Source organism: Felis catus, chromosome D4 (assembly GCF_018350175.1).
Source record: "Felis catus isolate Fca126 chromosome D4, F.catus_Fca126_mat1.0, whole genome shotgun sequence".
Classification (NCBI taxonomy): domain Eukaryota; kingdom Metazoa; phylum Chordata; class Mammalia; order Carnivora; family Felidae; genus Felis; species Felis catus.
The window spans coordinates 83,400,604-83,428,300 of NC_058380.1; the positions used below are offsets into that span (position 1 = coordinate 83,400,604).

Sequence of the window (27,697 nt, forward strand, 5' to 3'; positions counted from 1 at the left end):
CTCTCCAGCCAGAGTAACTTTGCTTAGGTCCCCAGACACCCGTGGCTGCCACCCCTCCATCCCTTTGCTCCAACTCTTGCCTCTGCCCACACTGCCCCCAACTGTTGTCTAGCCGGTGGACCTTCAAAACCCAGTTTGGATGACCCCGCTGCTGTGAACACTTCCTGTCCCCGTCCCCCCCCCCCCGCCAGGGGCAGAATCATTCACTTCCTCATCTTACCCGGCCCTGGGACACGATGGATCACACAGGAACGTGAGATGACTAAGAGAGCCTTCCCAAAAGACCTGATGCTCCCCAGAGTCAGGAAAAAGAGCACCTACTTCCCTTCTGAAGGTGCCGGGAGGGAAAGGGACGCTTTCGTTGCATAAAAGCCACTGCCAAGCTGTGTGCCCCGGCATCTTTTTCTAACGTGCACAGAGGCCTGAAGTGGACCAGGGGTGGCCGCAGGAGTAGTCAGGTTGGTCAGGACGATGGAGGTTTGAATGATGGCTCTACTCCCTCTTGGTGTGTGACCTCGGACAGGTCACTTCGCCCCCTCTGTATCTTGGTTTCTTTGGCTGTAATCTGGAGCTGCCACTTGCCGAAGAGGCTTTGAGAAGCAGATGGGAAGACAAAATGGACAGAGAAAGCCGGCGAAGCCCTGGGACAAGGTCTAGAGCAGAGGAGGCGTTCCTCAGGTCTCAGCTGTGCTCAGCGGGGGTGGGAGGGCAAGAGAATCAGTGAGAGGGACCGGCCCTGGGGCCACCAGATGGACAGAGAGGAAAGGGCCAGTGCTCCAAAATCGAGAGGACCCAGGTTTGAATCTGCCCCTGCAGGTCACTGACCAAGTCCCTCTCCTGGATTCTAACCCCTACCTCACAGGGCTGTGGTAGGGGCAGGGATACGAGGGGTGGCACACAGTAGGTGCTCATTAAATGCCCCCATCTGCCCAAGGTGGTTGAGGTGCCCCCATCTGCACGGCTGTAGTGGAACTGAGGCTGAAGCCCAGGAAGACCTAGGCATCTCCCAAGCCTCCTGGGTACCGCAAGGTCCCAGGTATGAGGTGGGGCCAAAAGGCTCCCCAACAGTGGCTGGTGTGCCCCAACTTTGGCCCCAGATTTTGAACCAAAGGTTATCTGACTGTCACCTCCATCCCAATCAGAGCATTGCACCACCCTCGACCACCCACACCCACCTGGGAGGTTCCGCTTTGGCCCCGGAACATAAATAGACAAAGGGAGCTGGAAACTAATTGCAAAATTTATTCCAGGGCTGCAGGGGCTGGGGAGATTCTTAAGGGCACTTCTTGTTTTGGGGCTGTGGGTCTCTGGCCTTGGCAGGGGCACACATCACAGTGGGCAGGGGCAGGGACCGAGACAGGGCAGCGGAAGGCAGGGGAGCACGGACGCCCAGTCACCTCCCACTGGGCAGGCTCAGCACAAGCTGCAGTGGCAACGTGAAAGCAGGAAAAACAGCGGACGCCCAGCCCCGGACAGAGGCCAGCTAAGGCCACTCCCTAGTGCCTGGCCCTGGACCGTGTCTTTCAGGACATAGGGCAGGAGGCCAGGGAGCCGAAGCCCAGCTTCAAGGGTTTGCAGCAAGGGACCCAAGGGGATGAGGCCAACAAGGGAGGGGCTTATCAGCAATGTCCCCAAGCTGGAGACCCATACGCCCTCCTCAAGTTCACCCATATTCCCATACACAGACACTCTGGAGCCCATCACCCCCGACAGGGCACTCTGCTGTTCATCTGAGGAGGGGCAAGCAACAGCTCTTCTCCGGATTGAAGTGGGGGCTCAGAAACAGCGGTCTGGCACCGCCCATGGGGTACTTGGCATGCGGGTGTTTGGGGAGAAACCATGGGCTGTACTTGGTGCTAATCCCCAAATCCCAGCCTCAATCCTCAACTCTGTCCCCTGCCCTGGACATACATACCTTCCAAGGAGCATCTGGAAAGAAACAAAACCCCTAAGCCCACAAACCTCTTGACTACAGCCTTGCAGATACATACCAGCCCGGGCTGGCCAACTGTGGGTGGGGGGAGAACGTGGAGTGTGCCAAGCTTCTCCTCTGGTGGGAGAGGGGCAGAAAGACGATTGTAGTGAAACTGTTTTCAGATAGCGTGTCAGAGTTTCCCCTGCAGAAGTCAGATGGGGTAGAAGGGCTAGGGAGGAGGTCTGTGTCCTAACCCGTCCCCCCGGAGCCCTCTAGGCCCTACAGCGCCTGCCCAATTTTGCAAACTCAGTTTACCCCTAGTTTACAAAACAGAGGGCTTCCTTCCTGGTCTCTGGAAGGGGGTTCTGGAGACCCTCTCTTCTCCCCCAGTTGATGCCCGCTCAACCTCTCTCTGCTTCCGTTTCCTGGAGAGGGGGAAGGGATGACTTCTGACCCAAGGGACATGGAGGCCTGCCAGGGAATCCCGAACCTCCTCCCTGGACCTGTGCTCCGGATTCCGGACAGACAGCTGGGAGCAAGGGGAGGGGGAGGGGTGGTGAGCAGCTGCCTCCTTGGGACACTCGGAGTGGCAGGCAAGTGCCGGTGGGGCGGCCCTACCTCAGCCAGGCCCTGTCCACCCTCACCCACCTTCCCAAACACAGGGCTTCAGGGAGCCCAGGGGCAGGGGCTTACAGGGTGGGGGCTCCTGGATCGGCATAATAAAATAAACCATCTGGAGGGCCCCGGGGTTGGCTGGACCCCCACCCCAGCCCCGGGCCCAGCCCCGCCCAGCCCAGGCTCAAGTCTGCTTGGCTTGCAGCATCTCGATGAGCAGGTTGTTGCGGGGCATCTCATTGCCCAGGTGCTTGTGGTACAGGTATTCCTTGGCCTGCATGCTCAGTGCCCGCACCTCCACCAGGCACAGCAGCAGCTGCTGGAACTTGTCCCCGCAGTGCGGGTAGTGGCACAGGGTGTAATCGAGCAAGGCGGCATTGGCCTTCTCCTGAGCATCCTTCACCAGGCTGTGGTTGTTCAGGAACTTCACATCTGCAAAGGGAGGAGCTCTGTCACGATCACCAGCCCATCACATCATCAACGGTCACTGGCAACATGAGCGCCAACATCCCCATCAGCACCAAAGACAGGGGCGCTGCCGTCAACGATGCAGTCTTCCAATCGCCACGGCTGAGGAACACCGCCACCTTCATCAATCACCGATATTGATGGCCCCGGCTTTCTCCCAAACTCGGCCACTGCCACCATCATCAACCAAACTGCAGCCATTCCGGTCACTGCCATCATCGGCAGTCACCAACCCTGACCCCCGTCGTTATCACAAACACGGCCACTGCCACCATCACCCACCCAACCACCATCACCTGTCACCATCATTACTGCCACTGTCATCATCACATTGGTCATGATGAACGCCCTCATCGTCTCCAAAACCACACCAACATCACCAGCTGTATCCCTGGGCGTGTTATTCGACTTCTCAATTTCCTACAGAACGGTGACAACAGCACCTAGTTCACAAGACCATTGGGAGAATTTGGGGACTCGACAGGTGGAAAATGCTTGGAGAACAGCGTCTGGCACGTAACAAGACCAATTTGTTACCATTGCTATCTCTACTCTCACCCCACCATGATCAACACCGTCCCCATCACCGGGTCAAAACCTTCCTGTCACCATCATCCCCATCGTGGCCACCATCAGCACCATCACCAGACAGGCACACTGTCATTGCAAGGGTCCCATCTCCCAGCCTCCAGGCACATGTACTGGTGGCCCTATTCTAGACAGTGACAGGCACTCCTGTGACCAATCAAGAAGCTCCAGAACCCCAAGGAGATTCTCTCCTGGGGCCCCTGGGGAGACACGGATGTTCACTGCAGCAGCATTTACGGAGGTGGCCTGGATGGCTGTGTGGTGGCCGCACCACAGAGAGTCCTGTGCAGTAGAAGTAATGGAGCAGACAGAAAAAATGGACAGATCTTTAAAAGCATAGGGCTAAGTGGAAAAAAAACAGAGAAGGAAGATCCAGAATGAGATCTACAAGACAGAGCCATCTACATAAATTAAAAGTGCTTGTACAGAGTGTGCACTTTATGTGAGAACAGGGACAAAACAAGGAATCCAGGTTAAACGTGAAGGCATGGCTGCCTGTGGGAGGGACGGGAGGGCAGTCGGCTCTGCGTGGACCAGGGATCACCTGTGCCAGGGAAAGAGGGGTGTGACCAATGCCTCCTCCGCACCCAGTGGAGGTCCAGTGAAGACACAAAAAGTAAAATGTCTCTGGAGTGAGGCCGATGGGGGTTCAAATCCTGGCCCCACCATTTAGGAGCAGTGGCTTTGTGCCCTGTCCCCTCCTGGCCTGCAAGGTCTTCTTTTGCTATGAAAGGGGCGTGCCCACCTTGCAGGGGCCAGAGCTTGGGTCTGGGGGCCTGCACAGGGGCCTAGGCCCCCAGGGGCACCCAGAGAGGGTCCATTTCTTGTCACTAGAGTCCTTATCACTGCTTGGCAGGCCTCTTTCAGCTCCTGGGCAGCACCTCCAGCTGGTGACCTGCCTATTGGGTGAGGTTCAGCAGGAATCCACAGAACTGGTCCCCCATCCCCCAATCCAGCAGGGCCTTGCCTGGGATGTGGCGTCCAGTGGCTCAGAAAATGGTCATCCATCCACTTTCCCTCTGCCCCCATGACTACCAGCCCTACTGCTGCGGGGGAGTCGGGAGCCCAGCATGTGCAGCCCTTGGCCCTTCTAATCCCTCTTAACACCCACTGCGCCAGGAGGGCCTGATGCTCCTGGCAACCCTGATCCCCAGCCGCCCCCAGTGTGCCCGCTGAGGCCTATGTTGTCCAAAGTCGGATTTAGGGAAACCCGAGCTGGGCCTAGGGCGTATGGCAGGATCTGGCCCCAATCCTCCACCCCCATCCCTGGCCCCCTCATCTCCCTTCAGTAAGTGAGCCACAGTCATTTTCTTCCTTGCCTGCCCAGGATCGCCATTAGCCCATAAGGTGCCTCTGTGCCAATTAGAAAGAAGTTCCCTTTTGTCCACAGAGACAGTATGGCAAGGGGCACACAAGCTGGATTTCAGCCCCTATTCACCCCCTGCCTAGGTGCCCTTGTGCAGTGAACAGCCTGTTCAACTGTATGTTGCAGCCCTGCTCCTTAGCCTGGACTCCTCCAGATACACTCAAAGGTCATGGGAAGCTCCCACCCCCTCCAAAGCTGACCTCCTAGGCATAAGAGGTGACTATTGGCCCCATCTCTACCCCAACCTCTTTTCATCCCATAGGGTCCTGTCTACCTTCACCTCCCACCACTCCTGAGGCTGGGCAATTCTCCTGACATTGTCTTCTGACCTGGGGGTCCAGAGAAAAGTAGGGACCAGCTCAAGGCCACACAGCAGTAAGGGAGCCCAGAGGAAACATCTGGGGGTGGAGGAGGATGGGCTAGGATGCTGCAGTGGAGTCTGCAGTGGGAGGGGACTGGGAGGACCAGAGCCTTGGCTTTACCAGGATTTACTGTTCTCCACAGCCCCGGACCAGGGACAATGAGGTGGAGTGCAGGGGGTGGGTGCAGAGCAAGGACAGCTCTCAGGGACAGCCCCCATTCCTAGCTCTCTGCAGACTGGAGACCCCCGCTGCCCCCATGTGGTGGGCTACAGGGCTGGGGGAGGGAAGCAGTCACCAGTTGAGCCCCAATGACTACAGTATAAGTGCATCCGGTTTCCCAGGCGCCCGCTGGGCACCGTGCACTGGCTCAGTGAATCCCCACAGACACCCAGGCAGACAGGAAAGGGCATCCCCCAGGCGCAGGGACAGTGGGCTGAGCCTGGGACACCCAGGAGATGCCCGAGTCTGGATTCGAACCCAGGTCTGCTGGCTCCAAAGTCCGGTGGGTAAGCACAGGCAGGGTCAAGCTTGGACATGGGTTCCTGAGAGACTGGATGTGAAAACTTGACATTTCATCCAATCCAGGGGTCCTGTCCAAGGGCCCTCATCTCTGGGATCCTAGGTTTCCCCAGAGGGTCGACTCTGGACTCCATACTCACCTTTCTCCTCACCCTGGAGGGGACCATTGCCAAGTCATATGCCGTCTCCCACCTCCCCGCGCCTCCATCTAAAGGGACTGCTGTGAAGACCCTGCGGGATGATGGGTGTGACAGAGCCACCACCCTACCAAACACCATGCCTTTCTCCCTCTGGACAGGGGAGCGGGGGTCACACAAACCTGGAGACACCCCCTTAACAAGCCAGGGTTCCAATCCCAGCTCCACCACCAGCCCGGCGACCTTGGGCAAGGCCCTTCCCCTGAGCTGAGTTTCCTTGTCATCTGCAAAATGGGGCCAAACCAATCTCTGCCTCACAGGGCGCCCCAGGTCCGGACCTCATCTGTATGCCAGCTCTGGGCCCTGGGATGCCGCAGGTTGGAGACGGGCACGTGGGAGAAAAGCCTGGCGTGCTCCCCCCCCAACCCCAGCCTGCGGTTCCAGTGATCCCAGAGGCGGAGGCTGGGAGGGGGGAGGCGGGAGGGGGCTGGGAGATGCCCCCCCCCCCCCGCCTCAGAGAGCAGCCTGCTATAGCTCTGCGGAGCTGGGGGCCCCCCGGTTCTCAGAAAAGCCCCCTTTTCACGGTTTAATTGAATATTTGAATAATCCTTTCATTCCTGCGAGGCATAAAGAATGTTGTCCCAATCGCGGTGACTCAGGCAGGCGCCCCCGCGCACAATGGCCCCTCGAGTGGGGCTGCTATTCAGGCCGCCTTTTGTTGGCGCGGAGCAGTGGGGAAATTGCAAACGCTTGAGGGAACGCTGTTGCTGCCGCCTCAATGGAAGTCAGGAAATCGAATGTTAGGTCAATCCATTAAGCTTCGATTAAGTCCTCTGCGGAACAATGCCAGCCGGGCCCATCTTCATAAACACCGTGATCGCCAGGAGAGAGGCACTAATTTTAATTAAACCTCCTTACCTGCCTCCACGCCTGCAGGGAGACAGCTATTTAGACGCCAAATGGCACCCTTGTGCGGAGGCTGGCGGGAAGGAGGCGCTGAGTGGGCTGGAGGCGGGGTGCGGTGGGGGACAGTCGTCACAGGGGCTCTGGCTGCCCAGCCCAGGGAGCCACCGCCCCAAGGGTGACGCCCAACACACCCGTTGGAGGTCTACGGGCAAGTGGCCATCCTCTCTGGGCTCCAGTTCCCTTGGGGACCTATTCCTGGTGGTCTGGGGCCGGAACAGGGGAGAAGTCCCCTCCCACCTTCCCGACTCTGGGCAAATCTTCCCCCTCCTCTTGCCCAAACTTGTCTCCTTCACTCCAGCCCTGGGTCTAGCCTCTTGCAGGGCTCCGGGCTGCCACCTGCCATCCTGCTCCCAGGCTGCAGTTGGAAGGACCTTGCTAAAATGCAAATGTGATCATGTTACTTCAGCTGAAAAGCCTTCCCAAGGTAAGGGTCAAGGTACTTGGCCTGGCATTGGAGGCCTCACACAGCTCCGTCCCTGCCCAACCTCCCAGCCTCCTCTCCACCCCCCTCCCTGCCCCACAGTCACCCCAGACTTTCAGGATTCCCCCTCCCTTTGCACAAGCTCTGGCTTCCGTCTGGAATGCCCTTGCTGCTGCTTGCTTTGTTTCACCTAGAACACTCCTACTCATACCTCAAGGCCCAGCTCAGAGGCCCCTCTTCCTCCGAAAAGCCTCCCTTGATATCTTAGGTGGGGTTGGTTCCTTTTCTTTGGCCCAAATCTGATCACACTGGACTGCTCAGTCTCCTTCTGGAACCCGGAACCTGTCAGCCAACAGCCTCTGTGGCTTACCTGGCCTCCTCTCCCACTACCTTCCCAGGAGCTCAGGCAGGCCCAGGCACCGGGACCTCCTCCCCACCACCCATCCCAGACTCAGCCTCACTGGAGTTTGTTTCTGACTTGCTGGGCTGGGCATCTCCCCCACCCACCTCAGCCAGACCCTCACGCCTGTGACAAGGCACTGTGCCAGACACAGCACATGATAAAGATGGAGACTGATTCATTCATTCACTTCATTCATTCCTTTGTTCATTTGCTCACTGATGGTAATGACGGTTAGAAGGAAAACAATACCCACACATTCCAAGGGGCCGGGCCACGCTCTGAGTACTTGGGGGGAATCCCCTCATTAAATCCTCATAGCAAATTAAGGATTATTACGACGGCCATCTTACAGATGGGAAAAATAGAGGCTCAGAGAGTGGGGTGACTTGCTCAAGGGCACACAGCCAGAGTCCAGATTTAGAATCCAGGTGGTCCGTCCCTAGTCCCCATCCCTAACTGCTGTTCCACCCTGCCTCGCACATGCGCCCAGGTGCACACATGCATGCACATGCTCTCGCTCCTGAGTCCGGCCCCTCCAGCCTATGCCAGCCAAGCACTGCAGACAGTCCCCATCTCCCAGGCCTCAGCCACCTCCTCTGGAAAGCAGGATGAAGGCTGGCAAGAAGGAGGGGCCAGCACTCATGCTTCTGAACTCAGCCACTCACCTGGACCCAGGAAAAGAGGGCTGGGCTCAGCCTTGCTGTCCTTACACCCATACCAGGAGGAGTCCTGCATTAATGGCCCGGTAGAGGCCAGAGCCATGCTGGCCTAGCAGTCCCCAGCACCCAGGGCTTTGTTGGGAAGAGGGGCCGAGGCTGCAGGGGTGTGCCTCAGGCCAGAGACATGGTGCCCTCTCTGCAGGAAGGCCTGGCCAAGGAGACTGATGGCTGGCATCCCACCTTCCACCCACCCCTCCTCTGGATCTCCCCAGGGGCCTCTTGACGGTCAGGTCAAGAACTGTCACCTCACAACAGCCCCTACACCGCCACAGATCTCTAAATCCCTCTTGCCTCCAATCTCCCATCACTCGCCAATTACAGATTCTTTATACAACATGACCCGTAAAACCCCACAAGCCTGTGAAAGTTCTTAGTCTGCACATGTGCGAAAACAAAGATACAGAAGCAAAGGCACCGACACGCACATACCTCCTGGGGTGTCCACACCCCCAACCACACGCAAGCATGGCTTTGGCCTGAGCCAGTTCCCAGAGCCTGGCAGCTCACAAAGACAAGGCTTGGAAGCGGGTACCGCTGTGGGGAGAAAGGAAGGGGCTTCCCCCAGCCTGGCCTGGGCCCCTGAGGACCCTGCAAGGGCTCTAGGCCCCAGCTCCTCACTGGCAGCCCAAGATTCTGTCCCTATCCCACACCTTAGCCGTCCCCTACCAACCTGTGCAGCCTGACAGGTAAGCCCTCCAGCTACCCCCCTGCTGTGCTGCAGTCGGGAGACCAGCCCAGGCACCCAGCCACAGGGCCACAGCCTGAGCACTGGGCTTCCCACAATCGCAATCAGCGCTTCATTGATCACCACCCCCCACCCAGCTGACTCCTTCCCCTTGGCTTCCCCAACTCCCCCCACCCACTCTTGAGCAGGCCCTCCCTCACTGACTGGGGCCGATGTCATCTGCCACAAAAATGACATCTGAATCCTGCCTCCTCCCCGAATGACAAAGCATTCATGCCCCTCTGTTCTGACCTTCCATCCCATCTATACCTCTGCTGAAAGATCCATCCCTCCGGCAAGCTCCTACTCATCCTCCAAAACCCTGCTCAGATGTCCCTCTTCCAGGAAGCCTTCTAGGCAGAGCCCTTGCTCCCCATATGGGGTTCCCCATCTGTCTGTCCCCATCCTGACAGTGACAGTGCTAGCTGAAGGCCTCTCCTGGACTGGGAGCCACCAGACAGCAAGGACATGTCTATGTTCACAGCATTGCTGGACACAGGGAAGACGCTGGAGACGGCTTGTTAGGTGAAGGAGGATGGCAGGCCAGCCTGAGGAGAGCCCAGAGGAGGGTGGAGGCTGGGTGGGTCCAGAAGGCAGTGAGAGGGAGGCACCTGACTTGGGGAGTAGGTCTGGTGAGCTGGGCTCACCCTCTGCCGCTTCTCTGCTTTATTTCCCTCCTTAGCACTGACCACAGTCTTCCAGGTGATACGTTCTACTAATCATTTCAGTGATTTCTATATCTCACTAATCACATTGTGCTTATTGTCTCTCCCCCAAGAGAAGGTCAGCTCTGTGACAATATGGATTTGGGATCTTTTCTGTTCACTCCATGTCCCCAGTGCCTTGCAGAGTGCGGATGGTCAGCAAGTGTTTGTAGAATGAATAAGTGAGTGAGTGAGTGAGTGAGTGAGTGAGTGAGTAAAGGGTCTGGGCCCCAAGGAACCCAGAGCCAGAATGTGGACCCCCCCCCCCCCCAGAGCAGGGAATCAGGGAAAACAGGGAGCCTGGGATGGCAGCCAGGGAACAGAAGCTCCTGAAATCACACAGGTGTTTTCTGGAGGAGGGATGAGCACCTTTCTAGGGCAGCCAGACAGGACTTGACGAATTCTCAGAAGGAGTCCGTATCCCACACGGGCAAATCTTAGACATTGTCTTGGTCCTCTGTACTTTCACACAGAGAAACTGAGGCCCGGAGAGGAAACAACCCCCATTTTAAGAGCCAGGCACCCGGCCAGGTCCCTTCATACCCTTGTTCACGACAGGAGGGGTCCGTGCCCCGCCAAGGCCGCCAGGGGCGCAGCCTCATGGAGGCCTCTCGACGCCTGGCCGGCCACCCGCCTGGCCCCCCGCGCCGCCCCGCGCCGGGCCTACTCACCGAGGCTGAAGAGGATGAGGAATTTGAGGCAGACGAACTCCTGGCGGTCCAGCTGCAGCGCGTGTAACTGCAGCACCAGCTCCTGCGCCCGCAGCACCAGGCTGTGCAGCAGGGAGCCCGCCTGGGCGGCCACCGCGGTCAGCTCCACCTGGACGGACAGACGTCAGCGTCGGGAGGCGCGGGCCACAGGACGGGCCAGGGGTTCCGCGGGCCGTGGGCGGGAGGCTCGGACGAGGGACGGTGGGGGGAGGGGCGGGGCGGATGGGAGGCCCTGGGCGGGGTGGGCGGGAGTGCCCATCCTTGGCGCTGGGCCTGGGGGTGGGGGGGGCGCAACATCTCCCCGCGCCCCAGGAGCCCTCCAAGTCCCAGTTCTCCACACGCTGAGCCCAGCTTTCCCAGGTCTCCCCACGCTGCCGGGAGCTGAGGGCCTCGCGGCAGCAGAGCCAACACGGGGCAGGCGGGTGCAGGGGCAGAGCTGGCGGGTCCTTCGCACACAAAGAGCTGCCACCAGGCCCGTGGTACAAGCGGCTTTTGCGTTTTGGGTGATATCTGCAGCAAAGGCCACGTGGCCGGGTGTGGGGCAGGGTCGGGGGCGGTCCACCTGGACGCACATGGGTTCGGCCACTGACTGCTCAGGGCCCCACACACGGCCACACGTGGACACCCAGACTGGGGATGTGGTCACACCTCAGCTCACGCTCGCTCACACACGCACACACCCGGACACACTCCCAGGGCGGTCTACCCACTTCATGAAGGGAACACGTACACACACACATGCCCTGGTATGGTCACATCACAAGGTAACACGACAGACACGTGCCCGTGTACGAGTCTCCACTGACATGGTGACAGGCACATCTCAACAACCACATACTTACCTGTGTGGAGATTTTGTACAATAAAATACAGGTACACACACACACATACGCACACGCACACTGGACATCCCCATGGCCTTCAGACGCTTCAGCCCGCACACATGCTGACATGGGCCAGTACAAACACACTCACACCTCAGACTCTCCTCAGTGCATTCACAGGTGACCTTCAAGTCACACCCTTGGGACCAGCACTCCCTGGCCCTGGATGTCCTGAGACTCTCAGGATAAGAACTGAGCACGATGACTGAGGGCCTGGGTTACAGATAGGGGATGGGGAGCAGGGCCTCAGCCTCCCTGCCCGCCACCCCTAGGGGGCCTGGTGGCCCACTCTTGCTCCTGTGGCCCCCTCAGGACTGATGCTCCCTCCACCAGCCCAGGCCCTGGCATCAGCCTCTCTTCTTTTTCTCCCTCCTTCCCTCCACTTTTCCCACACCTCCTCCCCGCAGTTGGGGGTCTTCCTCCTTGCATTGTCCCCTTCCAGGTCCCCAGCACTACACAGTGGCCTCAATGCCCTCAGCCGCTATCTTGCCCTCTCCCTGGGCTTCCTCAGAAACAGCCTGCATGAGCCCTTCTGCGCTTGAAACTCTCCAGTTGGTCCTGTTGAATCTCAGGAGTTCCCAGCTCGTACCCTAGTGCCCCTAATCCCTTGCTCTGGACAGAGGAGCAAATTCCTTTGCCCTTCCTTTGTTTATTCAGGATTTAGGGTCTGCAAGGTCTTGCCCACCCTAGCCCCCAGCAACCGCTCCAGGCTTACCTCTCACCTCACCCCGCCCACCACAGGGCTCCTGCCCCCCACCCCCATATACTGGCAGCCCCTGGTGGCTCAGCAGTTCTAAACGTCCCCCTGTATGCCTTTGCCCATGCTGTCCCCTCTGCTGTGGTGTGGGTGAGGCTGATTCCCCCACAACCTTTTACTACCTGACCAACCCCTATTTGTTCTTCTAGACCCAGTGCCACCATCACCTCCTCCCTGACCTCCCCACATCCCTGAGATGCTTCCCAGGGGCTGCCTCCTGTCAAGGCCAGGGCCAGGGCAGGTCAGAGGGAGATCGGGCATGAACTTGGGGGAAGGGCTGACATTTCGGCAGCCCAGGGCCAGCCCTGGAGAGGCCTACGATCTCTTCCGGGCTCAGAATTCTGGAAGTGCACATGAGGGCCTGGCGCAGGGCACAGTAGGGTCTGGTCACCTCCTGCCCGGTGACCAGCAGGATGCTGCCCTCCTTGCCGTGTTGGATCTGGCGGTAGATGTGGTCGAATACCAGCAGCTCGCTCCAGCAGTTCTGTAGCAGGGTCATCTGGTCGGCCACCTGGAGGGAAGAGGCATATGCCAGTGCGGGGTCCAGCCAGGGACCTTCCCCTCACCCCTCCCTCTTCCAACTCATAATTCAGGGGCTCCCTTGGGTATGTGACCTGGGCAAGCTACTTAACCTGTCTGTGCCTTTTTTTGCTTAGCTGTCTGCTTCATCAAAGTGTGGCAAGGTTCTAGCAAAACAAACCAAAACCAAGGTTCAATGGGGGTGCTTAGAGCTCACATAGGCCGGGCTTCAGGCCCCAGCTCTGCTTCTACAAGTTGCATGACCTTAAGCAAATTCTATAGCCTTCTGAGCCTCTGTTTTCTCATCTGTAAAGTGGGCACAGTATTAGAAGGTGGTTCGGCACATGTTAGGTACTCAATAAGTATTGGTGAATGATGTTCATGAAAGTAATTTGTGAAGACGTCCTTCAAATGCGAGGGGAGGTGATTAATTTCAACCTTGTGCCCATTTGGCCTGTGGTCGCATCTGTGGCAGCCTCAGTAGCTCAAAAAACAAGCCCTGAAGAGGAAACAGAGGGCTTCCCTGGGCCTTATCCACAACTTTCAGGCTTGTGAGAAGGGAGCGCCCTTCTGGCCCAAGATCTGGCCTGGAATGAGCAGGTGGCTGGCAATGGTCCATCTGAAGCAGGAACAGAAATACAAGGAGGGCAGATTCTGAACACCCAGGCTGTAGTCGGGCACCCAGCGAGAGGGCAGAGACTACCTCTGTGTGGGGTGTCCTTCCACCCTGGAGGGTCACTACATTCTAGCCTGGCAAGAAAGGACACTCGTGACAATGGCAAATGGGACTCGGAACCATCGGATGCCAGAGCCAGATGGGCCCTCGGGGATCCCCAGGCCAAAACCCATATTTTTTCAGATGAGAATCTACCACTTGGAGAAGGCGAGGGACTCTCCTGGGAGAGAGATAGAGCCAGGCCAGAGACATAGCTGGCCTTCTCAGTCCACGACCCTCTACGGTGACAAAATACTGAGCTCTCCTGGGTGTCCAGACCTGCACGGGGCACTGCACGCCACCCTCGGAAGACACAGTACAGACTCCGGTGCCCCTCAGCATCTGCAGCTCATTAGCCCACCACCAGCTACCTGGCAGGTGCTTCCCGGGTACCCTACCGGGCCCTGCCCTGTGATGAATGCAGACCGTGATAGCTATTAGTCTTTGCACTGCACCTCCACGAAGCTAGGGTGGTATAGCTGTTATCCCCAATCTATGGAGAAAGGACACCCAGAGAGGTCAAGCAACTCACCCAAGGTCACACTGCTCTGTCTGGCTCTAGATCTGTGCCCTAAACCACAAGGTATGGAAGAAGACTCACCCTGGCCACCCAGGAGTTCATGGCACTCTTGTTACCTCCCCTGTAAAGCTCTCCCCAATCCTGTCCTCTGGATGTCACAACATTTTTTTTTTTATTTTTAAAAAAATTTTTTTCAACGTTTTTTATTTATTTTTGGGACAGAGAGAGACAGAGCATGAACGGGGGAGGGGCAGAGAGAGAGGGATACACAGAATCGGAAACAGGCTCCAGGCTCCGAGCCATTAGCCCAGAGCCCGACGCGGGGCTCGAACTCACGGACCGCGGGATTGTGACCTGGCTGAAGTCAGACGCTTAACCGACTGCGCCACCCAGGCGCCCCGAGGATGTCACAACATTTGATGGCACCAATTCATGCCTCTGTCTTCCCCAATACCTGTGTGGTCTGGGAAGGCATGGCAGGTGTCCAGCTCATCTCTGGGCTCCCGGAGGACAGGTCGGTGAGCAGTTGATGCACAGATATGTGCTCCCAAGACAGGTACAGAGAGCACAGAGAAACAGCCCCCAACTTGGGGGCCAGAGAGACCCAGGCCACCCCTGGCCTGAGGAGAACTGGCAATGCCTAATGAATAACTCTCTCTTCTGAGGGGTAGAAGCCTCCTTCTGCGACCCTCTGTCCCCGCCCCCTCCTGGGGGCAGCCTGGGGCCTGTCCTCAGGCCGAGGGCAAGAACAAGTGCAGGAAGAGTGGGGGAGCAGCTGGACACACAATCAGGCTCCCTTCGGCCTCACCTGCCTGACCCCACGTGCTAAGAACGAGAGGGAGGGCCTATCTCTGTCCTGCCCTGAGTCACCAGCCCCCCACCTTCCCTTGCTCACTTCATCTCTGTGTCAAGAACCCACACACCTGTCCCTTCCTCTCCTGGCAGGAAGTGCTTTCTAGACCCCCAGTACCATCAGAGTGAGGAGCCCAGCAGGGGGCCCAGATCTCAGCCACCCCTGGCCCTGAACTGGAGGGGCCAGAAGAGATTGAGACTCAGGCAGGGCTGAATCACAGAGACATCTCTCCTATCTCTCCTCAAGAAATGGCCAATCCCTGGAGAACCACTGGCAGGAGTGGTTCCCCACTAGTTTTAAAGGAGGGAGGCAAGCCTCGGTGAGCACCTGTGGCCAGGCCCATTCCCAGCACACCCTGGACTCCTCACCTCTGTCCTATCACCATTCTGTCATGTTATAGATAAGGAGACAGTGGCTTGCCTAAAGGAACCACAGGGATCTGGGCTCTGTTCAGATGCTCCTGACTGGGCTGGTCTTCTGGAGGTCCCCAGGAGGTCCTAAGGCCCAAGCAGAAGGTACCTGCCAGGGGGTCAACTGGCCTACCTTGGACAACCCAGTTGGAAGCAGAGTGGGAGGGAGGGCATGCAGGGCTGGGCTTGGCTCCCCCTCCCCATTGGGGCCCCTTTGCCTGGCTTGAAGGAACAGGGAGGGGGTGGGGAGGTGGGAAAGTGAGAGATAAGGGGGAGAATTAGGAGATAAGCAGGCTGAGCTTCGGGCACAAAGCAAGAGGGTCACAGTGACCCAGCTGGCCAAGCCCTGGGAGCAGACTCTGTACCCAGACCTCAGACCCCGGGAGTGGGGGCAGCCCTGCCTACAGGCTGACGGGTGGGGGGGTGGAGTGGGGGGAGAGGCACAGGGCAGAGAGATGCAATATGGTGGCTAAGCTTTGGTGCCCTGTGCCCTCTGTTTGATTCCCAACTGAGCCACATATCCAACTCTGCCCTGATTTTCTGTTCTGAGAAATTGGAAAAATAAAATCCTCCCTCTTTTGGTTAGAGAAAACATATGAGCACAGGGGCATCAGTGGTGAAGGGCTCTGTGGACCCATGGTTGGCACTCCTGTGGATGCTGCCCCAGCCTGGGTTCCCATCTACCCCCAGCCAAATGGACTTTTCACTTGCTCTTCCTCTAGATGGACAGATGGACACATAAAGACACCAAACTCCAAATCGCTGCCCACACAGATGAATACACACACACACACACACACACACACACACACACACACACACACATACACACACTTCTCTTTATTTAAAAGAAAATCAGAAAGCTGTAGCTGCCAGCCCCTCTCCACAGGACAGCAGGTGGCTAAGAGGCTCACTTAACCAAAGAGGGTGGTTTCACCTTCCTTAGCTTTCTCCCTAAGCAAAGGTTCCTCCTCTGCCCTCAGACCTCCTTGCCACCCTGGGAACAAGGACATTTGCATCCCGGCCCTGGGGTCCCTCACTGGCCTGGTCTGTCTGCTCAACCTACCAGCCACCCACCCCTCCTGCCGGTCTGCCATAAATCTTCCTGGAGCCTTGACACTTTGCAGCCTGCCCTGGAGAAGGGGTATTTATGGGTGCCAAGCTGACCTCCCTCCCAGCAGGCCCCCCTCTGGAGCCCCCTGGGGTCTGATCAGTCTGGCAGCCGAAGGCCAGCGGGCTCTGTAATTCTCTGGTGGCTGACATGCCACGGGCCAGCCATGGCGTTCTCTCAGCCGAGTGGTCGGCAGGCCATCGTTTGTCAGCCCGGGACTGACAGAGTTACTGCTGTTTAAACGAAACCATATATCAGAGCAGTTAAATCTGTTGCCAATCGGGGCCTCCGAGCTGGATGTTGAGGGGTGAAGTGATGTCAAGATGGGTCATTAGGCACTCTTGGCCCTCCCCTCCCCCTCCCTGATTCCTATCTTGCAGCCTCCCAGCCTGTCTTTCCCGGGAACTGTCCAGAGAGGCTGAGTGCCCGGACCTACACCCTGCCCTCCACCAGGCAGCGGGTACAGGTGTTTCTGCTACCCTGCATCATACAAAGGTGCTTCATAAGCCCAGGGCAAGGCAGACACCGTCTGCTCCCAGAGGAACACTAGTGCTCAGAGGAGCTTGGGTGCAGTCTATCCCTTCTCATGCCTCCTGGCCGGGCCTGTGCGCCTCCTGAGAGTATAGATTACACGGGGCAGCAGCCGAGGGGGCAGACGGGAGCTCCTATTCCTGCTAACCCGTGTGCCGTACCCTGTGGGAAATCTTTACCTGTCCTGGTTCACTGAATCCTTACAACCACCACCCCATGCGGAAGATGATATTTCAACTCCCCTTATTTTATAGATAAGGAAACCGAGGCCCAGAGTAGTAGTCACCTGCCCAAAGTCACACCTGTGGTAAGTGGCAGAGCTGACAGAGCTGGAACTTGAACACAGGCTTCTCTGATTCTGGTCTTTGTTACTAACTTCGGTGCCACTGTCAGATCTAACACTCCACAATTGTGTGAGATGGAAAAATAGAGACCGAGGGACATCTAAGCTGGGAAAGAGGAGGGATGAGGAGAACTCCAAGAGGGCATCAGCGCCCACAGCATCCCTACAGCTCAGCAAAGACCCCAGGCCTTCCCCTGGGCAGCGAGATGATATCAGCACCATAGAGGGGTGAGTGGCCTCTAGGGAGAGCTCCGGCTCTGTGGTAGGAGCCCTCTCTGACCCAGGATGTGGGGCCCCACCAGCGCTGGCAGGCTGTCTGTCACCTACTGCCAGAGGACCCACTTCTGGTCCAAGCTCTGCTTCTGACCCTGCCAACCTCTCCGGACACAGAGGGCCACCTGAAATCCCCTACCACATGATGCCTTTTCACATTCCTAGGCCTTACTCTATGCTATTCCCCCTTCCTGGAATGTCCTCAACCTTCTCGGACTGTTTCCTGGAAAGGCAGAGATCAAAGAAACCTCTGATTTCCTTAGACAGAGTCAGTTTTCCCTCCTCCTGGGCCCCACCGTCCCCTCTGCATCGTTCTCAGAGCCCTCGGCAGCCTGTGTGGGCATCAGCTGTGTGTGTGTGTCTGTCTCCTCCAATAGCCTGGAGGCCTCCTGGGTCCAGTTCATTTCAATGTCCCCTGTGCCCAGCCCAAGTGCCCCACTCTCAGAGCTAGAGAGTCTGTTTCCTAAGATGTATGCTGCCTGGAGGTAGGGAGATGGTCACCCAAAAGGGAGTCCAGGGTCATTCAGCACCACTCACACTTTTCTGCTTCCCCACCTCTGGCTTTGCAAACAGACACCAGCCAGGGCTCACTGGACCAGTAGGAAAGAAGTTCCACATGGCTGATGAGAGGCCCTTTCATGGGCTGGGCTGGTACTTATTTGCAAGGCTCCTTTACAGAGGATGGTGACCATGGTTCATATTCCTGGGCACGATTCAGAGATTCTGGGAAGGGGAAGCAGGAAAGTTTGGACCACAGAGAAGCCAGAAGCAGGAAAAAACACTCAGCAAAGCTGGGACAAAAGCCCTTCCCATCCTGTGTGAAAAACCCCAAGAGACTAGGAAGGCGGCCAGAGGAAGTGCCCTGCCCCTGGATCCAGAGTTCTGGAAAGCCAGGAATGCTCCGCTCCTCCTCCCCTCTGCACAGGGGCCTCATGGGAAGTCTGGAGGAGAAGCTGGCAACCAACCCAAGGGTCCTGGGATCCTCATCCCCAACCAGGGCCTCCAGCCATAAGTGAGAGGCAGATGGGATTGTTCAAGGCCCTGCCTCTTGTCCCATCCATGCGGTTGGTCTAGATAGGGGGTAAGGGTGGGAAGTCCCACCCCGTGGCAGATACATGACACATCCCCAGACCCTCCATAGTGGAAGCAGGAATCATCACCACCAACTCTTGACTCCTGGAGTAACCCAGGCCCCCAGTCCCATGACACCTCAAGGGCTGACAGTGCCCACCTCCTATCTTATCCCGCCCTGTGCCCAGCCCAGGCAGGCAGTGCCCCTGGCCCATCCGGCCACATGCCCCTGGAGGAAGCCCAGGCGTCAGCACTGACAATGCTGCTCAAGGCTGTAGTGGCCCCAGCAGGGAGGGCAACAGGCCCTGCTGTTTACACCCCGCCCCAGAACAGCCAGTGGGGCTGGTCTGGGAAAGGCAAACACCGATAGGCCTGGACTAAAGACTGTCTGTGCCCAGGCCAACGAGGGCTGGGCCTTGGCTGGGCTCAAGGGACCTCTGATATTGGCACCCTGATCGCAGGGAGCCAGGGCACTAGAGGGGCAGCTCCCGGGCCTTGGGCCCATCAGAGCACCAGGCAGGATGACTGGGAAGTTCTCCCCTTGCTGGCCTCGGTCTCTCCTGCTGCTTTCTTGCTTACTTTAGCTGCAGGTACTCCAAACCAGGGGAAGGAAAGCCTTTCAGAAAAGGAAGGTGGTCTCCTCTGGGAAGATCGGTGACAGGCCCTGCAATCCGCACCCCCAGCTCCCCCTGCACACACAGACACCCACTCGTGGGACCAACCATCATGCACAAGAGATACAGGGACAGCAAGACCTTTCACCTTAGCTGGGAAGAAGAACATCCACAAGCACCCCAAACTCTGAGATACAAAGACCCCCATCTATGACATTTGAAGCTGATAGGGATTGGTGGCCTCTCCAAATGGGAGGCCAGGATCAGTTGTCTCCTTTTCCAGACACTGGGCTGGGACAGCCACAAACAGCTTCCAAAGGATTCAGCTAGTCTTTTGGGGGAGCTCAGGGTCTCAAAGAAAGAGAGATAAATGCCTACAGAGACCCGACCAGATGAGAAACAGAGACTGAAGGGGCTGGAGAAATAGACATACAGAGAGATAGCACACCAGGGAGTGAAAGACAACAGAAAGAGACAGAGGCAGAGACAAAAGAAGCAGAGTCTTGAGATAGAGACTCAAGAAACAGAGAAGGAGAAGGAAAGAGGGTGGGAGGGATGAAGGAGAGGGGGATAGGGGTAAGAAACACTCTTCAGTGTTTCTTCCCTGTGTGGCTTCCTTGTGCCCAGACACTGCCCAAAGCCAGTGGGCAGAACAGCTCCATCCAAGGGGTAACTGAAACTGAGACTAGGGCAGCCAAGAGGACACCCCAGTGGCGAGCCAGGCAGGAGGAGGGACTCACCTCCAGCTCCTTGAAGACCATGCACCTGCGTGCCCAGTCCACGATGGAGATGAAGGTCTGGTCAGCCATCCTGCATAGGAGGCTGAAGGCCGCAGTCTGGTCAGGGCGGCCCTTGGCCGGCTCCTGCAGGCAGCCCACAATGCGTGCCCGAACCTGGTCCTCGTCCGGCTCCAGCTGTAGCAGCTGCAGGATGAGCTCAGGCACACCAGGCCCTCCGGAGAAGGGCTCTGGGTAGCCGTAGGGTGGCCCAGGCTGTGGGGGACTGGCATAGGGTTCTGGGTACTCAGACTTGATAGCACGGCCAGGGAAGGTGGGATAGAGGTAGCCAGCCAGTGGCCCGTGGGCACTGGGCACGGCCATGGGCAGTGCTGGGGCCCCAAAGTCGCCCAGTGGCCCAGCAGGTGGACCAGAGGCCAGGCCCTTGGGCTCAGGTGCATGCAGGCCAGGGGGCAGCATGTAGTCCGGTGGGGGAGGGGGTGGGGGGGGCACCCCCATTGGAGGGCCTGTCTCCAGCTTGAAGCCATTGGCTCGAATCTGTGCCTTCTTCTGCTGCTTCAGGGCTCGGTCCCGTTTGTACATGGGCCCAAACTTGTTCCGGCCACCCCGCATGCGGTCAGCACGCACAGCTGTGGGCAGAAGCAGAGGGTCAGACTCACGCCCTCCAAGCCTCCTGCCATAATGCCACACTCACGGATCTTTCCCAAACAGACCTGTGTCACTTCCCCGCTCAATAGCTTTCCCTTTCCATGGCTCCCACTGCCCATGGGTGAAATCAATCTCCTTTAGCACAGCATTCAAGGCCCTGTTTACCATTCCTGGGTCATCCCTTACAAGACCCCATGTTCTTTCCACTCCTCATCTCTCTGCTCCTCTGCTTGGCATGGCTCCTTCTTCCTCCACCTTGCCTTTGATATTCCTTCTGCCTCAAACCCTTTCCTTCGCTCATGCCTGCCAAACACCCAGCCCCCAGGGTCACAACCTCCAGAAGTGTTCCTGGATTCGTCCAGGCAGAATTCACTATCCTTGGCCCAGATGTCCTGCCTCTTGCCCATCCTCATCCTTCTGAGTGGTATCGGGCCACGTGACTCAAACGGAGAGCTGCTGGTGACTCAAGAGTGGGTTCAGGGGCCTAGCACAAGGCTGAGCCGAGAGATGGTAGGTAACAGGAAGGAGACCCTAGTCAGCTTTATTCACAGCATCCAGTCCAGTCTCCAGGATCCAGCTGCTCCTGGACTCTGACTGCCTGTCTCTGGCAAACCCCTACTGCAAAATGACTCTGGCTTCCCCCACTGCCTTCAAGTATGAAACCGAGTTTAGGGCTGGCCAGGGCTCTGTGCTAGGAGAAGGGACCTCCCCGGCTGACCAGATGTCCCTCCGTCTGGCCAAGAATGTGTCACCAGCCAGACCCAACAGGTGCATCTCTGCAGCTGCAGTGTGGCCCCAGCCCCTGCTCAGACAGGACCCCACCCTGGGCCCTGGGAGAAGGGAGACAGTAGGAGGCAGAGGGCTCAGCAAGGGAGGTGTCTTGGGGGTCCACTCAGCCAATCTTCCTGCCACGGGGGTGCACAGCCCAGCTCTGCTCCCTCAGGCTCCGTCAGGGTGGTTTTGCTACTTGCAGCAATGAGCTCTCCTGACCAGTGAGGACCTGGAGCTGGGGACGTCGGGACATCCCCCTCACATCTAGGAGTCCTTCCTCTAGGTGGCAGATCGTGCGGTCAGCGGCTCTCAGGGCCACTAGGGGCTTCCACGTTGTTTAAAAACTTTAGCCAACAGCTGTCTGCTCGGCACACAGCCCGGCTGGGGCCAGCAGGGTGGAAGCCTACGAGTGTCCACCCTCAGAAAGTTTGAGTTCTTCCTGCCGAAACGTTTTTCCTCCCCTCTGGACTGAGAGCCGGGAGGAAGGGGTTGGGAAGGGAAGGATGGGCCTGGGTCCTGTGGGACCAATTGTTCCCCTTTCCCTCAACCTCTCAGGGCCCACCCAAGAACATGGTGGAAGGACTCTCATCCACCGAGTGAATGGCCTGAGTGAACCTTTTGGGTGGGCTGGCTGCGTGAAGCCTGATGATGGACAGATAGTAACCTAAGTGATGACGATGATAATAATAATAGTAATAACAATAACAACAACAACAATAACAATAACAATAATAATAGCATTTACTACGTGCTGGCTTTTCCGTACCATTCCCTCACACTGACTCTAGGAGGAAGACACTACTATCAACTCTAGTTTTCAGATGGGGTATCTGCAGCTCAGAGAGTTTAAGGAACTTGCCCAGTGTCACTCAGCCTGTGAGTGGAGGCACTGGGACTTGAACTCTGGTAAAGGTGTTGGTCACCTTGGCTTTCGCTGCTGTTGGGGGGTCAGTGGGGGTATTGTAGGTCTCCTTGCAGAAGAGGAGCTCTGCAGAGCTCTGCCCTGTGCTGCCCCGGCTCTCAGAGGCTGTAGAGAGGGCCTGAGCCTCTCTATATCTCCTCTCCAGACAGAGCCGGCCACTTCTCACCCCTCCCCAGTAGAGATCGGGCTCTAGCGTCACAGTGAGGGGCCACCGGCCGGCTCCGGAAACTTTAAGAAGGCCACTCGTGCCCTCCTCTCACCGCTCCTACCACCCGCACCCACAGACAGCGAGGTCAGCGGTCGGAGGCCCACAGCGCGGCGCGCGCACCTTCCAGGCGCATCCCCACCGTCAGGCACTTCTGGAAGCGGCAGAAGGGACAGCGCTTGCGCTGCGTCTTGTCGATCTTGCAGCTCTGGCTCTCGGTGCACGTGTAGTGCTTGTTGTTCTGCACCGTGCGCTTGAAGAAGCCCTTGGGGAGAGCGGAGTCAGCGCGGGAGGCGGGCAGGCTGCGTGTCCCCTCCCCGGGGCCCGGTTCCTTCTGTACCGCCCGGCAGGGCCTGCCCCCGCCCCGCGTCCCACCGGCTCGCCCGCCGTCCGCGCGCCTAGCTAGCCCTGCCGGCCCGCAGCCCGCCGCCTGCTCACCTTGCAGCTCTCGCATGTGAGCAGCCCGTAGTGGTAGCCGGACACCTTGTCCCCACACACGGGGCACAGCTCATCCAGGTCCTCGTCGTACGAATAGTCCATGCCCGCGGCGTCCGCCTGCGGAGGAAGGAGGGGGTCACCGCGGGCGGGACGCGACCCGCAGCGCGGCAGACCTGGGGGCCGGGGGCCCGGAGCCCCCACGGCGCTGTCCCCCATTAGCGCGCGGGGGTCAAGGCCGCTCGTGGCAGGCCACCCATCGGAGCGCCCTGAGCAGCCCGCAGTGGGATGTGGCCGGGGCGGCCCCTGCTCGGCCTTTACCGACCCTGTCCCAGCGTTCCTGGCCCGCGTCCCTCCCCCCCCCCCCCCGGGCCAGGGGCCCTCCCGGCGTGGTCTGCGTGGCGCCCGATCGGGGACCCTCGGATTCGGTGCTCTTGGATCCGGATTCGTTCGTCTGAGAACAAAACCCCGATTCTGAGAAAACGAGATGGGCTCGGCCGCGAGGGAGACACCAATGAACCTGGCCAGAGTGGGGCCGGAGTGTCCTGGGGAATCGGACAGGGACGAAGGAGGCAGAGACAGAGTCCGAGGGAGACAGAGAGATGGGCAGAGCGAAAGCGAGAGATACCGACCGACGCTGCCTAACGGAGCGAGCACCCTGGGGCGACAGAGACAACGAAAACCCGAGACTGACAGACACACTGATGCCGAGCGGAGAAAACCAGGGGGAGACGAGACAGACAGAGAGATAGGGAGCTAGAGAGAGAACGAAAGAGAGAGAGAGAGAGAGAGAGAGAGAGAGAGAGAGAGAGAGAGAGATCAAAGACACCGAGAGACAGAGGCCCAAGAGAAAACCTGGGAAAGGCAGATGCAGAGCCAGAGACACAGCGGTAGACGAGAGACAGCCCGAGACACCGAGAGGCAAGAGAAACCGGGAGAGAAGAAGGCAGAGAGGGGCGACAGAGACACCGAGAGAAAACCTGGAGAGACGGAGGCGCCCAGCAAGGGGGCCGGGGACGGGAAGACGTGCGGAACGCGGCCGGAGCCGGGAGCCCGAGCTCCGAGGCGTGGCCCGCAGGGTCGGACCCCGCCAGGGGCTCGCGCCGGGAGAGGCGGAGAACGACGGCGCCGGGACTGAGAGCCCGAAAGCGCCGAGCCGCCGGGGGCCCCCGGACCGGGAGGGAGACAAAGCCCGCGGCAGCGACGGCAACGGGAGGCGCAGTCCGTGCCGCCGAGGCCGAGACGTCGGGCGGAGGGAGGGCGCAGCCGAGACGCCGGGCGTGGAGTCGCAGGCCGGGCGCGAGACCTCGGGCGGAGACCTCCCGGGCTCCGGGGGGACCGAGCCCAAGACGGGGGAGCGACCTCGGGCGGAGAGTCGAAGTCCCAAGGAGGGAAGTGCGCGGAGCCGGGGCCCAGGAAGCGAGAAGGGGCGCGACGGCGGCCGCGGCCCGCCCGGCGCCCACCTGGCGGCTCCTGCGAGCAGCAGCGCCCCGCGTCCCGCCCGCGCGGAGCCCCGCACCTCCTGGCCGCGCCGCCGCCGGCGATGAGCCGCACCCGGGCGCAGCGCCGCCTGCCCGCGATGACGGCCGATCGGGCCGGGGGCGGGGAGGCGGGGGCGCGGGGCCTCGGCGCCCCCCCCCCCACCACCACCCTGCCTCCCCGCCCCCCGCCGCCTCCCGGGCCGCACCTGGGACCCGGGCCCCTCCGCCGCCAATGCGCGCTGCGCGAACTCGCCTCGCAGGGGCCAGGGGCCGGCCCCTCTATATCAGCGCGTGCGGTATCCGGGGGCGGAGGCCCGGCCCGCGCCCTCCCCCGCCACCTAGCCTGGCTAGCGCCTTTACCCTCACCCTCTCGGCCCCCCATTCCCAGCCCGGGCGCCTCGGAATCCGGGCAGGTGCTGAGCGCCGGGGAGCCTCGAGCCACCCAGGAGGCGAGCCTCTGTTTGCGAATCCAGCTTAGTCGTGGCAAGGACCACGCTGGGGGAGCTGGTCGTTTTGCAGCATGGAAGTGGGTAAGGGCGAACGTGGGGGTCCGTGGCCAAGGCACGGGTTCAAGGCTAGAAACCCGGTCTCGCCGTGGCCATGCCGTATTTCCTCACTGGAGACTTAGGCAAATCTACACACACACACACACACACACACACACACACACACACACACACACACTGGTCCTCAGTTTCCTTATCTGCGAAGTGGTAATGACGACTGGATTTCCGTAAGAGTGGGCATGCGGATGAACCGAAGTGGTGTTGGCAAAACGCATGCCTTAGCACTGCGGCAGCGTTTAGTAGTATCCAGCTGGGAGACCTGCGGCATGCCCTCTCTCCTCCGTGGGCCTCAGTTTGCTCTGCCAGAAATGGGAATCTTCCGAGGTCTGGCGAGGACCCGAAGCCACCGGGGCGCGGGAGCTAGGAGAACAGAGGAACCCCTCCCCCATCCCATTCTGAGCCTTTTACCTGGGCTGGGGGAGGGGGTAAGGGAGTGCGCAGCATCCCGGGGACAAAGGGGTCCCTGGGCTGCACCAGGCTGAGCACTTGCTCTGGGTGGGGAAAGTCTACCCCATTACTCATTTACCAGAGAAAGGTACCACCTCACATGTTGCCCCTGCCCCCTTTGCGGAGAAAAGTGTTGAGATCAGCAAGGCCAAAATGCCGGGTCTTCAAGGGGTGTGTGTGGGGGGGGGGGGTCGGTGCGGGAAACCACAATTATGTACCCACAGGGATGCAACCGATCTGAAGGCTCTGGCCATTGGCCTCGACTGACTTTGTCTGGGACCCTGACCTGAGCCGCCCCCACCACCCGGCTTGGGTTGGAGTTGGCACTTTGGTCCCGCGGGCTAGAGACTCCGCACAGACCATTCCTCAGTCTTTCACCCCGTGGAATTAAGGACGGAATGGGTAGCCAGCCCACTTGCTGTGCAAACTCAGCCAGGTTCCTTTGCTTCTCTGAGCCTCAGTTTCTCCTCATGTAAAATGGAAACGTTTGGCCCTACAGAAGGGGTTCTGTGGTTTCTGTGAGATGCCATGGATGAATCTTGCTGAGGAAGGAGAGCCGCTGGGGTTTAGCTGCAGAATCCCCACATCTGACCCCTGAGAAACGCTAGCGGCTGCCGGAGCTGGAGGCGCTCTGAGCTCCATCAGGGAGGGACCCTCAGAAAGAGGAAAACAGGAGTGGGCAGTGGAGGGTATGGAGGGGAAAGGCTAGGGTCTCCTGGACATTGTTGAAGAAGACCCAGGCAGTGTAAGCACAAGTCTGGGCTGGGGGACCCAGTGGTCTAGGGAGCTGGGCTCAGAGGCAGTTCTCCTCCTCTCCCTTCACCTTCCCCCCCTCCCCAGAGGTCACACTATCACAGGTTGGGAGCCCTGAGGTTGAACGAGGCAACACTGCACCCACCCCTCACGGCCCCAGGTGCCAGCTCAACATGTGGGGACTCACAGCCCCTCACCCACCTACCCAGGGAAGCACACATTGATCTGGACGGGCCACAGAACAGGGACTGACAGACAGAAGTGCGTTGGAGACAGACACGCAAATCCAGAGAGACACACAAATACACAGGCAGGGAGACGCAGAGACCCAGAGACAGGCCCAGGGAACATGGACACGTTCACAGACTGCTAGGCTTGGGCCAACACAGCGCTGTGAACGCTCGGCCACCAGTAGACAGCGGGACACCGCAGACGCCCATAGGGCCTGTCCCCACAGGCCTACTAGCTCCTCCCATTAGCTGCCCGGGGAAGAAGAGGGGGTGGCATGATGGGAGGGCAGGTTTGGGGCGATCTCTGGCCCTTTCCCTACCCAGAGCTGCGGGCACCAGTCACTCAGCAGAGCAGGCAGTGGCCGGCCCAGGCCGCAGGGAGGCACTGAGGAGGGAGGCTGGCCATTAGAGGCCTGGGCCCAGGCCCTCACTTACGGAGCGGAAGGCGAGCTCTCAGTCCGGATGAGGGTGGACAGCGGGCACCAGGGGTCCGAGGGAAGACTCCGGCAGCCCAGGTGGGGCAGCGGTGACCGTGGGCACACAGGAACTCCTTCACGCCACGGCGGGCGGCAGGCGGACAGTAGGCTGGCCCTGTCCGTCCGTCCTCCTCCTCCCCGCCCTGGGCGGGGGGGGCACCGGAGGCCCAATTGGTCTCTGCCCCCACGTGACTCTGCAGGCCTCTCTCCTTCTTTGTTGGTGTTTCTCTTCATTTAGGTCTATTTTTTTTTCTTCTCCTAAAAGAAAAAAAAAAAAATAACCCTATCTATCTGGGGGCCGTGGTGGGGGTGGAGGCCAAGGCACTCTGGAGGCCTTGGCCAGCTGGCTGTTCCAGGCCGCTGTGGGAGCCCAGAGGCAGGGACCCCATGTAGGCGGGTAGGCAGCCCCGCTTGTTAGCGACTGGGTGGGAGTGGGGCCTGATTTATGGGCGGCTCCCCCACCAGGCCCGCAGCCTGGCCTCTCTCCCCTTGAATGGCTACCTCCCTGGGGCCTGGCCCGGCAGGGTCCAGCCTGGCCCAGACATGGGAGTGGAGTCAGGTCATCCTGGAGTGGAGACAGGGGCATGGATGACTTGACCAGGTGGCCCTGCTGCTTTGGCTTGATCTTTTTACTCTTCCGGAAGGTGAAGAGAGGAAGAGGGGAATGGAAGGCAATCAGGTGAGCTGACTAAACACCTCCCGGGTGCGTTCCATGTTGGCTTTCCTGGTTGTCACCATCTGCTGGGGGCTGCTAGCTGGGGAAGCTGAGGCTGGACTGTATTAGTGTATTCAGGGCCAGGTGGTTAGC

The 27,697-nt window shown here is 59.1% G+C and overlaps 1 protein-coding gene across 4 annotated transcripts; it reads right to left on the minus strand.

Moving 5' to 3' along the window:
- Nucleotides 1-1,222: 1,222 nt before the first annotated feature.
- NR5A1 (nuclear receptor subfamily 5 group A member 1) lies at nt 1,223-27,130 on the minus strand. Of its 4 annotated transcripts, none has more exons than XM_023242703.2 (7): nt 26,849-27,122; nt 22,940-23,056; nt 22,625-22,766; nt 19,959-20,584; nt 12,650-12,769; nt 10,579-10,726; nt 1,223-2,962 (listed from the first exon to the last, which is right to left on the minus strand). In XM_023242703.2, exons 2-7 carry the CDS (start codon nt 23,039-23,041, stop codon nt 2,715-2,717), a joined length of 1,386 nt encoding a protein of 461 aa, XP_023098471.1. In that variant the 5' UTR covers nt 23,042-23,056; nt 26,849-27,122; the 3' UTR covers nt 1,223-2,714. The 4 variants fall into 4 exon arrangements, with proteins under 4 accessions (XP_023098471.1, XP_044898757.1, XP_044898758.1 ...); XM_045042822.1 differs by lacking the exon at nt 26,849-27,122 and adding an exon at nt 24,624-24,708; XM_045042823.1 differs by lacking the exon at nt 22,625-22,766 and having other exon boundaries at nt 26,849-27,130.
- Between the last annotated feature and the right edge of the window lie 567 nt (nt 27,131-27,697).